This window comes from Hemiscyllium ocellatum, chromosome 45, assembly GCF_020745735.1.
Source record: "Hemiscyllium ocellatum isolate sHemOce1 chromosome 45, sHemOce1.pat.X.cur, whole genome shotgun sequence".
NCBI classification, from domain to species: Eukaryota; Metazoa; Chordata; class Chondrichthyes; order Orectolobiformes; family Hemiscylliidae; genus Hemiscyllium; species Hemiscyllium ocellatum.
This window is the reverse complement of record NC_083445.1, coordinates 20,700,711-20,714,540: the sequence shown is the minus strand read 5'-3', so window position 1 is coordinate 20,714,540 and position 13,830 is coordinate 20,700,711. Positions and strand designations below refer to the sequence as shown.

The 13,830-nt window shown below is 43.5% G+C and overlaps 1 protein-coding gene across 1 annotated transcript in view; it reads right to left on the bottom strand.

The window, feature by feature from the left end:
* The window catches only part of LOC132835881 (adhesion G protein-coupled receptor L1-like), a 399,302-nt gene that overhangs the window by 206,471 nt on the left and 179,001 nt on the right, over positions 1-13,830 (bottom strand). Inside the window, exon 4 of the mRNA XM_060854978.1 lies at positions 5,032-5,141. Within this exon, the coding sequence (XP_060710961.1) occupies positions 5,032-5,141 (110 nt within the window). The remainder of the gene's footprint in view (positions 1-5,031; positions 5,142-13,830) is intronic.

Genomic DNA, 13,830 nt, shown 5'->3' with positions numbered 1-13,830 from the left:
TTGCAATAGGATAGCAGCCAGATAATCTGTTGGTTGTTAATCAGGACAGCACAGACAATTCCACTACATGTCTTAAAAAAAGGTCATGGAAACTTCATGTTCTTGTTTCAACACTTCCCACACCTCCAACAGTGCAGCGCTCTCTCAGCAATGTTTGGCCTGGAGTGCTTGGTCTGAATGAACTCCTTAAGTCACTGGACTCTGTGCCTCCGAGGCGTGAGTGCAACCAGCTGGATAAGCACCTTCATACCTCTGAGGCACAGGCAAAGCAGCCAGCACTCAGCTGGTAATGCCTCATGTTTGTAGGTCACTTTGTAAAGGTTCACTAGCCTCATTGTGAAATCTGCCCCAGCTGCCATGAGGTGAAGGTGGGATAAATCTTCAATTTGCACATTTCTGTCAAATGGGCGATGGCAGAATGACAAACCATCTACTTTGGAAGCTAAAAGAATTAAAAGTGAGAAGTAAAGGGTAGTGCAAATGCCATTTTCATAGAATCCCTACAGTGCAGAAAGAGGCCATTCGGCCCATCGCGTCCGCACTGATTCTCGGAAGAGCATCCCTCCCAGACCCAGCTGCCTCACCTCACCCCTGTAACCCCACATTTCCCATGGCTAACCTACCTAGCCTACACATCCCTGACACTATTGGGCAATTTCTCTTGGCCAATCCACTAAACCTGCACATCTTTGGACTACGGGAGGAAACCCACATGGATAAGGGGACGATGTGCAAATTCCACAATGACAGTCGCCCAAGACAGGAAGTGAACCTAGATCCCTGGCACCACAAGGCAACCATGCCTAACTGCTGAGCCACCGTGCTGGCTGAAAGCATGTGGGGACAAGTCTTCAGCCCCTCAATCCTCTCCTGTTATTTGATTAGCCCACAGTCAATCTTTCATAGGATGAAGGCATCAGTGGCGTGGCCAATGTTTGCTACTCATTGAGAATTTCCCTCGAACTGAGTGGTGCGCTAGGCCATTTCTGAGGGCAGTTAAGAGTTAACCCCATTGCTATGGAGTCACTGAATAAAGATGGTAGATTTCTTTCCCTGACGGACATTAGTGAAACAGATGGGATGTGGTGACATTGAGGGAAAATAGTGCTGAGGTAGAAGATTAACCTGTTCAATTGAGTGACAAAGCAGGAACCTATCTTGCTTCCTACCCACATTGCTGTAGGTCTAGAGCCACACATAGGCCAGGAGTAAGGGTAAGGTCAGGAGATTTTCTTCCTGAAAGACATCAGTATCCCAGATCATTCAATGAACGTTGTTTTGGCTGGCATTACTGAAGTTAGCTTCAAATCTCAGGTTTATTAATTGAACTTGGATCCCAACACTTGCTGTGGTGGGATTTGAACCCTTGTCCCTAGAACATTAATGGATTACCAGTCCAGCGAGATTACTGTTGACCTTCACATTCCTGCATTATGTGCCTTTGCTCCCATCCCTTCTTTCAATTCCTTTTAAAAATCTATTGGTGACCATTTTCAATTTTACCAATGCTCCCAGCCACTTTCCACCGGAGTTCAGACAAGAGAGTTTTGGATATCCCTCACTCTCTGCACCAGCTCTAATGATATCCTCCTGGGGTTGTTCTGGATACCTCTATTAGAGGAAATAATTCTTTCAGATCATCCTTACTGTTGGGCTCTTGTTAAATTTTAAACACGCTGATCAGAATCTGAAAAAGTCAAAAGGTACCGTCTAGTAAAATTATAGCCGAGAGTCTCCAGAACGTGCCCCAGCCTGAATCTGGGTGGAGGTATAGGGTGGAGGAGGGTCATGGAGGGTTCAGGAATGTGTTCGGCCTGCAACTCTTTGGGAACATTTGGGATAAATTGTTGGAGGGTTTTAGGCCGTGATGGAGGCCACTCACTCAAGCACATTCTGCCTTTTAATCTGACCGTGGCCTATCTGTATTTCAACTTCATTTGTCCACCTCCAATTCATTTAATGCAAAATAAGTCAATCAAACCCAGCTTTGAAATTTTCAATTGCCTCCAAGTCTCAACGGTTTTTGTGGGTGGGGTCAAAGGGGTGACAGAGAGTTCTAAATTTCCACTGCCCCTTGTGTGAAGAAGTACTTGCTGATTATCCTTTGACAAGGTTTCATTTTGAGGTTATTCCTTCCCCTGTTCTGGCCAGTCCCAACTACAGGCAATAGTTTCTCTACATCTGTTTCCGCAATGCTGTTAATCATATGCACCTTATCTCCTTAAGAGATAAAAACCTGATATGTGCAATCTCAAGGGAGGCAATAGCCTATTGTGCAGAGATCCAGGAAATGTCCTAAGGGTCCAAGTTCAAATCCTGTTACAACAGATATAGGCATTTGAATTCAATAATACTCTGGAATTATGTCTCTAAGGGTAACCTTTTGACTTTCAGGGGGAAAGCCCATCTGGTTCACTAATGTAATTCAGAGGAGGTATCTCACACTCACCTGGTTTGGCTTCTGTGTTATTCCAGGCCCACGCAATGTGGTTTACTTTTAATTGCCCAATGGGCAAATAATGATGGCCAATAAATGCCTGTTTAACCAGCGATGCCCTCATCCCTAATTGGCTAAGGGCTCTCATCATGAATGTGAATGAATTCAAAAAGAAAATCTGCCCTTCTGTTTAACCCTTTCATTCCTGGAATGATTCTGATGGAACTGTGTGGCATCCTGTCTGACCAGTACGTGGATATCAGGAAAACCTAGTCCAATACTCTCTAGATTGGCTTATAGTGAGGAATTTCAGCAGAGGTAAATGTTCATCTAAACCTACATTAAAAACAGGAAAAAAAGAATCCTTATTAGTGTGGTCTACTATAACATGGTCTCACTCTTTTGAGGCTAATACCCATGGTATAATTCCTGAGGTATGATGTTCAGACTGAAACTTCGACCTAGGGTCGTGCTGGAGTTTTATACATCTGTAGCAATCCCTCTGTGTTCAAGTCTTTTTGAGATCTCTGGGGGGATATTGCTAATAATTTATGCCCACTTGCACCCCAAGAGTCTCCAGTCTCCTTCCTTCCTGTCTCAAAACTTCTCTGTCTGTAGTAAGGGGAAGAATCATTGAATCCCTCCAGTGTGGAAGCAGGCCAATTGGTCTGCACTGACCCTCCAAAGAGCAGCCGACCCAGACTCAGCAACACCCCATCCCCCATCCCTGTAACCTTGCATTTGTCATGACTACTTCACCTAACCTGCACATCTCTGGACACTATGGGCAATTTAGCATAGCCAAACACTTAACCTGCACATCTTTGGACTGTGGGAGGGAACCAGAGCACCTGGAAAAAACCCACACAGAATGGAGAGTACATTTAAACTCTTCGACCTGAGGCTGAAATTGAACCCAGGTTCCTGGTGCTGTGAGGCAGCAGTGCTAACCACTGAGCCGCTGTGCTGCCCAAGAGGGTATCGTAGAAGGAGGGATGCCTATACACCAGTCCCAGGCACTTGATTTAAGGAGGGATTTGGTTTACAGCTTGTTATAGTTCTTGGGATGCACTGGTAGTGTTCCTACCCCTGGAGCCAGAAGGTTCGAGTTCAAGTCCCACCTGTTCCAGATGTGATTAAGAGCAGGTTGTTTTGAAAGTATGTCTGTGGCCTGCTCTCCAGGAATGGATGAGCCCAAACTATCCCATTTAGGGCCCTGCTGGTGAACTGGGGACTGTGAAGGATCTCAAGACAGAGCTGAGCTGCAGGGTCGGGGCCAGCGAGCAGAAAGCGCCAGGAAAAAAGATGCAGCGAGCCAGATGGGTGTGAATCTCGGTAAAACAGGGGAGCACTGGAAACTATCAGTCTTGGGGAACTTCCCAAAGATCCTCCGTGAGGTTCAAACATCAAATGGGAATGGGTATGAGTAATAGTTGTGCGCCCCCTCATTTATTAGAATCTACAGCGAGTTGAATTGGGATTGGGAGAGGTTGCAGATAGTGCCACTGGTGCATGGAGTGAGGGTTAAACCAGACTCTGCTCCACATGATGTAGGATGTCAAGAGATGCAGATCTTTTGATCTCTTAGAAACTCTACAGTGCAGATTTAGGTTCATTGAGTGCATCTTATCCAGACTCAGCCCGCATTCCCCACTACCCTATCTATGGTAACCTTGCACTTCCCATGGCTAACCCACCTAGCCTGCATATCCCTGGATACCACAGTACATTTTAGCAAGGCCAATCCACCTAACATGCACATCTTTGGACTGTGGGAGGAAACTGGCACACCCGGAGGAAACCTACACTTGTGCAGGGAAAATGCGCGAACTCCACACGAACTGAGGGTGGGATTGAAACCTGGCGTGGTGAGGCAGCAGTACTAATCAGTGGGAGCTAACAGATCATATAGTTTGTTGTAACTGTAGAAAAAGTGAGAAAAAGGCTCTTATGGTGAAGTGGTAGAGTCCCTACCTCTAGACCAAGAGGCCTGGGTTCAAGTCCCATCTGCTCCAGAGGTGCATGGTAACGCCTCTCCGAACAAGTCATTTCGAGAAAGCTAGAGCTATGAGAGTCACTTTCCCCTGCACTCCCCACGCCATCCCTTCCCCAACTTTTCAAGAATGAACAAATTTAAATATGCAGAAAAGCAGCTCATAAAGATGCTGGCGTCCTCTTCTCACTGCGCTGCGGGGAGAAAAATAAAAGAGGGAGAAGAAAGGAGGAACGAGGAAGATGCCTTGAAAAGAAGCTGTGAGCAGGGTTAGAAGGAAAGGGTTAGCAGTGAATGACCAGCCGCACCAGTCATTTGACTCACGGCTTGGCGACAGGGCTGTGATTGGCTGGATTCAACACTGAGCGATCGTCTGAAAGGGAAGTCAGAGACGGACAGACAATGCCTGCTGAAACCAATCGAAGGATAGGCCCAAGATGTAATGTCTAAGCCCCTCAGCAAAATACAGTTGTTATGGTCAGGAGACTGCACCCCGGACTCAGGGACAATCTCCACAGCAGTGAACAACAATGAACAAACAAGCTCTTCAAAAAGGGCAGTGGTCCATGAGGGTGAGATTAGAATGGGAGCTGGTACTTACTGTAGGGGACACACTCATACTGGATCTCCAGATACTTGTAGGTCCCTGGGCAGGGGTCAGGGAAGACGTCGGAACCTGCCACCACCACACACTGTGTACGGTTGTTACACCTGCCAGAGAAACAACACCAATTAGAAACTTTGAAACTGCTGTGGAAACACTGAAGAAAATAATCACTTCTTATGTCCAAGGGCAAATATTGAATGGGGTTAGAGACAAAGTAAAGCTTCCTCTACTTTTTCAAGCCAAATGTAAATGGAAAATAAAGCTCTCTCCACATTGTCCCCATCAAAGAATCCTAGGACACAGACAGCACAGGGTTAGATCCAAAGTAAAGTTTCATTATCATTGTTTTCATCAGACAGTCCCAGGACAGGAACAGCATGGGGTTAGACACAGAGTAAAGTTTCATCTATTCTTTTAAATGTAAAGTAGAGCTTTCCCTTCGCTGTTGACATCAAATACGCCCAGGATAAGAATGGCATGGGTTTAGATAGAGAGTAAAGCAACCTCAACACTTTAAAATAAAAGTAAATAGAAAGGAAAGTCTCCTTGATACTGTCTGCATTGATTATTCCCAGGACAGTGTCAGCACATGTTTAGATCCAGCGTAAAGCTTCCACTACTCATTTAAACTGATAGTGAAGATTTTTCTACGCTGTCCTCATCGCACCCTCTTGGACAGGTGCAGCACAAGGCTTGTTACAATTTGATTGATCTGTTCTCATCTTGGTTGGCTTGATGACTGTTTGAGAGAAGGTTAATGTCTGACAATAAATCATGGAAAACACTTAGTAGGAACATGTTTTTGGAGCTTTGTTTCTTATTCAAGATTCTAACTGAGGTTCTGGCCCATTCAGAGAACAGAGACAATTCTCAGGTTGATTATCAATGATTTAACCTCCATCATAAGTTTGGCAGTACTGTATTAGCTATCTGAACTGTCTCTTTGGGGGTTGCACCATAATTATTGGGGCAGGAGTGGAGTAGGATGGTAGGGAAGGGGGAAAACTGGATCCCTGCAAGTTGAGCACATGATAAAAATGACTTGTGCTTGAGCTCCTGTCTCCCTGGAATGATTTGCTCCCATGGACATTGTTCTACCCTTGTGCATTATGCTTACCATGGGATCTGTAAAGAATACCTCTTTGTTCAGAACATAACATAAGAACTAGGAGCAGTATTAAAGTATAATCATCATAGTCCCAGAGGGCCATAGGGCTGCTCTCTCATTATAGAGAGACAACTAATGGTGACTTAACCTAAGGGTCACTACGCCTCAAGACAAGGGGAAAGATTGAGAAGGAGAGTCTTTCATGGTAACTACAGGAGTAGGCAATTCAGCCCCTTGAGTCTGCTTCACTATTTGATCTGATCATAGAGTCATACAGCATAGAACCAGGTCTGTTGTCTATGCTGACCAACAATCACCAAACTATATTAATCCATTTACCAGAGTCCACAGTTCACCATTCCTTGGCATTTTATATGCTTGTCCATAAGTTTCTTAAATGTTGTGAGAGTATCTGCCTCCATCACCTTCTCAGGCCACATGTTCCATATTTCTACCACCCTCTTGGTGAAAAAAATTCTTTCTCACAACTCTTCTAAACTATTTGCTCCTCACCTTAAACTTATCCTCTCTGGCTGATCTAGTTGAGTTAGCTCCAGATGAACTGTTCCAATTCTGAGTCTGCAATATTTCTGTCCTTCCCTTATAGAAGACATTATTGTCTGACTCTCAATAGGTTCTGTGAATTCTTTACTTACATTGTAATACACAGAACAATGACAATGACCCTCTTTGTCTTCTTCAAGTATCAACAGCATGTGACTATTGTGTCAGAGTTACACCAACATGTCCATCGTTCTCAGTAAGATATTTAGGGCTATCACACTACAAACATGTTGAGGGCTACAGAGAGGAGTGGAAGAACTGACAAACTATCTGCTAGACAGTTGGAATGAAAAATCTTTCTAAATATTGTAATCACAGGCTTAAGCATAGGAACCAGGAGCAAGTCATTTTTCCCTTTGAGCTTCAGGACTGAGATGAGGAAGACTCTTTTTGTCAGAGGGTGGTGAACCGTTGGACGTCTCTACCCCACAGAGCTGTGGAGGCTCAAATATTGAGGATTTTCAAGACAAAGATAACAACCTTCTAAATTTCTTGCTGCAGTTATACAGGATCTTGGTGAGTCCACACCTTGAGTACTGTGTGCAATTTTAGTGTCCTAGTCTGAGGAAGAGCATTCTTGCTATTGAGGCAGTCCAGTGAAGGTTCAACAGACTGATTTCTGGGATGGCAGGACTGTCATATGAAGGAAGACTGGACCGACTGGGCTTGTACTTGCTGGAATTTAGAAGAATGAAGGGGGATCTCATAGAAATATATAAAATTCTGATGGGACTGGACAGGCTTGATGTGCAAAGAATGTTTCCGATACTGGGCAAGTCCAGAACTAGGGTTCACAACTCTAAGAATAATGGAAAAGCCATTCAGGACTGTGATGAGGCAAAATATCTTCACTGGGAGGGTTGTGAACCTGTGGAATTCTCTCCCACAGGAAGCTGTTGGAGCCAATTCGTTAGAAATATTCAAGAAGTAGTTGGACATAGCCCTTGTGGCTAAAGGAATCAAGAGTATGAAGAGAAAGCAGGAATGGGATACTGAAATTACGTGATCAACCATGATCATATTGAATGCTGGTGCAGGGTTGAAGGGCTGAATGGCCTACTCCTACACATATTTTCTATGTTAAATATTGAAGATATGAAAGGGATAATACTAGAAAATGACATGAAGATTGGCCATGATCTAGTTGAGAGCCATGGGGTTGGATGTACTTTCCTGCTCCTGTTTCCTAACTCCAACAGGAAGAGGTTGTTTGAAGATGATCATAGAGCACAAGGGAGTTACAGAGATAAAAAGGCATTTAAACACAAGATGTGAATTTAATATTTTAAGATGCTGTCCAAATGTTCTGATTGCAGTGCACCTGAAGCTATGGCAGATATGAACAGGTGAAACTAAATCTTCCACTGGGCTGTGAAGACCAGAGCTAACAGCATAAACACTGCAAGATGTCTCACAGACACCAGGCTCCTGGAATTCAAATTAAAAGCTGAAAACGAAAACAGCAAGAGAGGGAGCGAGATGTGTCAGAGCTTCTTCATTCATGCAAATATCTTGCAACCATCTTGGGCACTTGACACACTAATGTAAAGTGACTGCACTTTCCCTCTAATTATTCGTCTACTATTATGCCAACCCACTTTTGCAAACCCTCACTGTCTGTCATAGTATCATTGCAAAGCTTTTGAACTGCACGTTCCACTGAAGAATTACCTTGGAGGTGAACAATAAAGATTATTCCATTACTGTTGCCTCTGGCAACCCAGGAGTGCGGCATTACAGAGCTTCAAAATGCAAGAACGAACGGGCTCTGACAACCAGCACTGAGTGACACGTGAAGCTTTAGTGAACTCTTGCCATCTACAGCTGTCAGCTGGTTGGCATGACAGCAATTCCCAGGAGACTGTATTTAAGTTGAGATCATTAAATATCCAGAGATTCCATAACATTCGATGCACAGGTAGACAGAAGCACATTGAAGGCTGAACATAAACTGGGGCTGAACAATACTTAAATGTAACTGCCTCCATCGGGGACTGAACTGAATCGGCCCCATTATCTCGTTAGTTACTAGCCTTGAGATAGGCTTCAGGGAGAATCAATGCGGGCATTCCAGTCTTGTTCGAGGAAGTGTTACAATGTCGGAGGTATAGAATTTCAGGTGAGGTATTAAACTGAGGCACTCTCTGCTCTTTTGGGTGGACACAGAAGATTGCACGGCAGTATTTTGAAGGAGAGCAGGAGGCCAACACTTGTCTCTGAATTGCCATTGCTGAAGCAGATTGTCTGTTATAACAGCATTACCACTTGGAGAGCTTCCTGTACACAAACTGGTTCCCATGTTTTCCACACCACGAGTTTGATTACACTTCAAGGGTATCTAATTGGCTTTACCATGTTTGAGACTGTACTAAGATCACAAAAGGCACTATATAAATAAATATCGTGCTTTTTGTGATCTTTCAGCTGTGCTCAAAGTCCTTGGTCATGTGCTCTCTCCTTTGTAAGCTTCTCATGAGCATTGTTCCCAGTGAGCTTAGCTTATGAACTACATGGCCTTTCCTGGTTGATTTGATTAAACAATTGTTGCACCCTCTTGAATTTGGCCCAATTAACACTGCACCAATTCAGATGGACTTAGGATACAGCTTATCGAGGATCATGCTGATCACATTCTTCGTCACTATCACTCAAGGTGCCTCTTCGATCATTCCCACTGACAAATTGACAATAGGAATTCATTCTTGTGACAGGCTTTGGACTATGATTTCTGCTTCCTTTCCAGTACATCCTTCCAGACAGATCAAAGCATCGCTTCTTTGCAAAAGCCTTATCAACCAAAATTTCACAACGAGACATAAAGAGTTATTAGGGCAGATGAGGAAAAGATTGTTCAATGAGGCAGGATTTATGGAGGTATATGGAGAGGTTGAATAGGCTGGGGCTGTTTTCCCTGGAGGCTGAGAGGTGACCTTATAGAGGTTTATAAAATCATGAGGGGTATGAATAGGAAGGGTTTAGAGGGATATGGGCTGGGTACTGTCCTCTACATTTTTCTTGAGAAAAGTCGCAAAGCATAGACATATTCCCCTTGCCTGCAGAGGACAGGTCCCTGCATAAAAAGTAAGGGAGGCACATTGCCTGGATACTTGTTGCCACTTAGCACCCCACTGCTGCCTGAACCAGGAGTTCAGTCACCCCATTAGAAATTATCCTATCAGTTTCGTTCACATGCATTTTAACACCTTTCCGCCTGGTTCACAAATGCTCTTCTTTGCATTGCTAATGGTATCACAAATCCACTTCCTAAACACAGTTAAATAGTATTCTGTCACAGACCGTATGCTTTTTCATTAAATGGACAACTTGTCATTGATAGCCCCTTGGCTTCTGTCAGTCAGAAGGTCCCTGGGTTCAAATTCTGTCCCTGAAACGGCAGCATAAAAATCTCTTTGCAAGGCACTCAGTTATCTTTGGTTTCTCTACTGCTGCTTTTCTCGTTTCTCTTTTCTTCTTGCAATCTTGTCATAAATAAGTAGGCCATTTAGTCCCTCAAGGCTGCTCTCTCATTCAACAAGATGATGGCTCACCTTCCACATCCATTCCACTTTGCTGCCCATCTGCCCATTATTCTTGATTCCCTTTATTCCCAAATTCCTATCTCGATCTTTAATGGACCTGGTGACTGAGCATCTGCATAGTCTTCAGGGATGTGTAGGTGTGATGTATTAGTCAGGGGTAAATGTAAAGTAATAGAGCAGGGATATGGGTTTGGGTTTGGGTTTGTGTAGAATTCCAAAGATTCACAAATTCTCCCTTAACTCTGTTCTAAATGGCCAACCCATCTCAGTTTCCTGTCTGAGGCGAAACCTGGGAGTTATGGGCCATTATAATTGGCAAATTAAGGAACTGTGAATGCAATTAATGTGCAAACTAATTTATAAATCAATTTCTTAATGTACGATAGCTTCAGACATTTGCAAATTAATTCAAAAATTTTCAAATTGATTTCTGGATGTGCACCTAAGTTTGGAAATGTATCCATTGATAATTAATGACATAGATTTGTAAATGAATTTATATATTGAAGTAAGGTGAGGTAATGGTTTTATGAATGGAAGCATGAATTAATTTGAAACTGGCTGTATGCAGAGCTCAGACTCTCTGAGCTAACAGCATGCTCTGAGAGCTAACAGCTCAGAGCACATGGTATCATTTCACTTGCTTGCTGCCAGGTCAGTGAATTTCATCATTTTAACTGTGTTTGGCTATACACATCCTTTCTGTCCAGTTCATCACCTCTTCTCTCCATAGAATCCTGACAGTGTGCAACAGGCCCTTCAGCCCAACAAGTCCACACCGACCCTCCAAAGAGTATCCCACCCAAACCCATATCCTTACTCTCTTACTTTACATTTACCCCTGACTAATACACCACACCTACACATCCCTCAAGACTATGGATAATTTAGCATGGCGAATTCACCTAACCTGCGCATCTTTGGATTGTGGGAGGAAACTGGAGCACCCACGCAGACAAGGGGAGTATATGCAGACTCCACACAGGCTGGAATTGAAGCCGGGTCCCTGGCACTGCGAGGCAGCAGTGCTCTTTCTCTGTTTCTTTCTCATTATCAATCAATGCCCTGCCATCTCTTTCTTTATTTCTCTCATTTTTACTCTCCTTCGCTCACACACGACCTCTCTCTTTTCACCATCTTCTTTCTATCCCTCTCTTACTTGACCACATGCTCTCCCTTCCCCCCAACCTCTGACCTCTCTATCTTTCCTCTCTCACTCAACCCTACCCTTTCATTTCCCTGTTTCTCTCCTTCTATCTTCTCCCACCTGACTCCACCCTTCACCTCTCCCTTTCTTTCTCTCCCATACCTCTTCTTCTCTTCTTATACCCCACTCCTTTGACTCTATCATTTTACTTCCCCTTCTGTCTTTCTCTCCCATCACCATCTCTCATTTACCTCTTCTCTCTTTCTTTCCTTCTATTTCTTTCTCTCCACCCCTTTATCTCCATCCATCTCTCTTTGTTCCCTTTCACTATTTCTTTCCTTCTCTCAGAACCCCTCATTCTCTCCCTCTCTCTTTCTTGCCATCATTTAAACCCTTAGAGTTTTGCTCTCTCTCTTTCTTTTCTTCTCTCTCCCTCTTTTGATTCTCTCTGTCTTTATGATTCTCCCCCACTAATCTTTCTCTTTTATCTTTGCTGCCCCATCTCCCCCATCTCTTTATTTCTATCTCATTGTCTCCCTGAAATAACAAATTGATGTAATAACATCACTGATTAGTTTCTGGGAATGAGAGAACACTTGTCTTGCTCCATCGCTTAGCACCGCTTAAGATTTTCAGAGATTATTTCTAATTTCTTCTGCCTCAACCCAAGTCCCTGTGCTCTCTGCTTTGTTTGTATGCTGTAAATCTCTCATTTCTTTATCTACCCTTTCACCTCAGTCTCGCTCTTTCAGTTGTATCCATCTCCCCAAGCCTGTCTTGCAGCGGTCTGCTGTAGTACTCACCTGATATAATGACAGTAATCTCATTAGATTTAACTTGGACCACCCAAACCCACCCCATCCCTGTAAGCCATGGCCAATTCCTGCTAATCTGCACATCTCTGGACTGTGAGAGGAAATCACACATAAGCTGGGCGAATGTGCAAACTCCACACAGTCACTCACCTAAGGCTGGAATCGAACTCAGATCCCTAGTGTTGTGAGGTAATAGTGCCAACTAATAAGCCACTGTGCCATCCTTATAATGTGCTAGAGAACACATAGCACATTGGATAGAGAAAAACACAATTAACATTTCAAACTGAGGACTCCTCATCAGGATTGGAAGATGTCTGAAATGAATCCTTTTTAACAAGATGTAGGGAAGAGACTTATTGTAGTGGTAATATCACTGGGCTAGCAAGCCAGAGGTCCAAGCTTGTCTTATGGGAATATGGGTTCAAATCCCACCACTTCAACCCACTGACATTTAAAATTCATTTGGATTTGAAAATTAGTTTCATTAATGGCATTAAAACTATCCTCAATTATCATAAAAATCCACCTAGTACACTTATGCTTTAGGTAGGGAAATCTGCTGTCTTTACCTGGTCTGACTCCAAACCCACAGCAATGGGTTTGACTCTTAACTGCCCTCAGAAATGGAATGGTGAGCTACTCAGTTCAAGGGAAATTATGGAGGGCAACAAATGATTACCTTGCCAGTGGCACCCATATCTCAAGCATTAAAAATTATTGCAGACTTTCATCCCTTTTCTACTCTTCTTCGGACATTTTGGACTTGCTGGCTACCTATTTTTTAAATTTCTTCACAGGATGAGGACATCACCAGCATTTATTGTCCATTCCTAATTTCCCAGAGGGCAATTAAGAGTCAACCATATAGCTGTAGGCCTGGAGTCACACATAAGCCAGACCATGTAAGGATGGCAGATTTCCTTCGCTAAAGGACATAAGTGACCTAGATGGGTTTTTATGACAACTGAGGCTAGTTGTCCAACCAATGGTGAAATTAGCTTTAAATCCAAATTGGGTGACATGGTTACCACGGGGCTAACATTTTAATCAAAATTTTTATTGAATTCAAATTTGGATTTGGAATTTGAACCCACGTACCAGAACATCAACGTGGGGTTCTGGAATATTCATCCAGTGACACTACACATTTCTGCCTCCTCCAGGTATACATTTGTTAAAAATGGCTAAAAGGAGACACAAAGCTTCTTTACATCCATCAGGATAATCTTACAAGAAGCTGACTTAAAAAGGAACACCAATTTATACAGCATGATAAGAGGATGCTGATTGCTTGGACCATCACTGGCTTGGAGATGCAGCAGGACCAGTTAATTGTTGCCTTAGTTCCCAGCAGGTGGTCTGTGATTGGTCAGGTGTTGTCATGCTACAGATATTGGCAGTCTCCATGACTTCTTTCTTTCTGAATGTAAGCACTGCAATTTATAAAAAAATTCTCTGATGGGATATGGGCATCACTGGCTGGCCAGCATTTATTTCCTGCCAACTGTTACCCCTGAGAAGATGGTGGTGAGCTGACTTCTTGAACTGTTGCAGTCCATTTGGTGTAGCTGAGATCAAAAGTGCTGTTAGGGAGGGAGTTCCAGAATTTTGACCCAG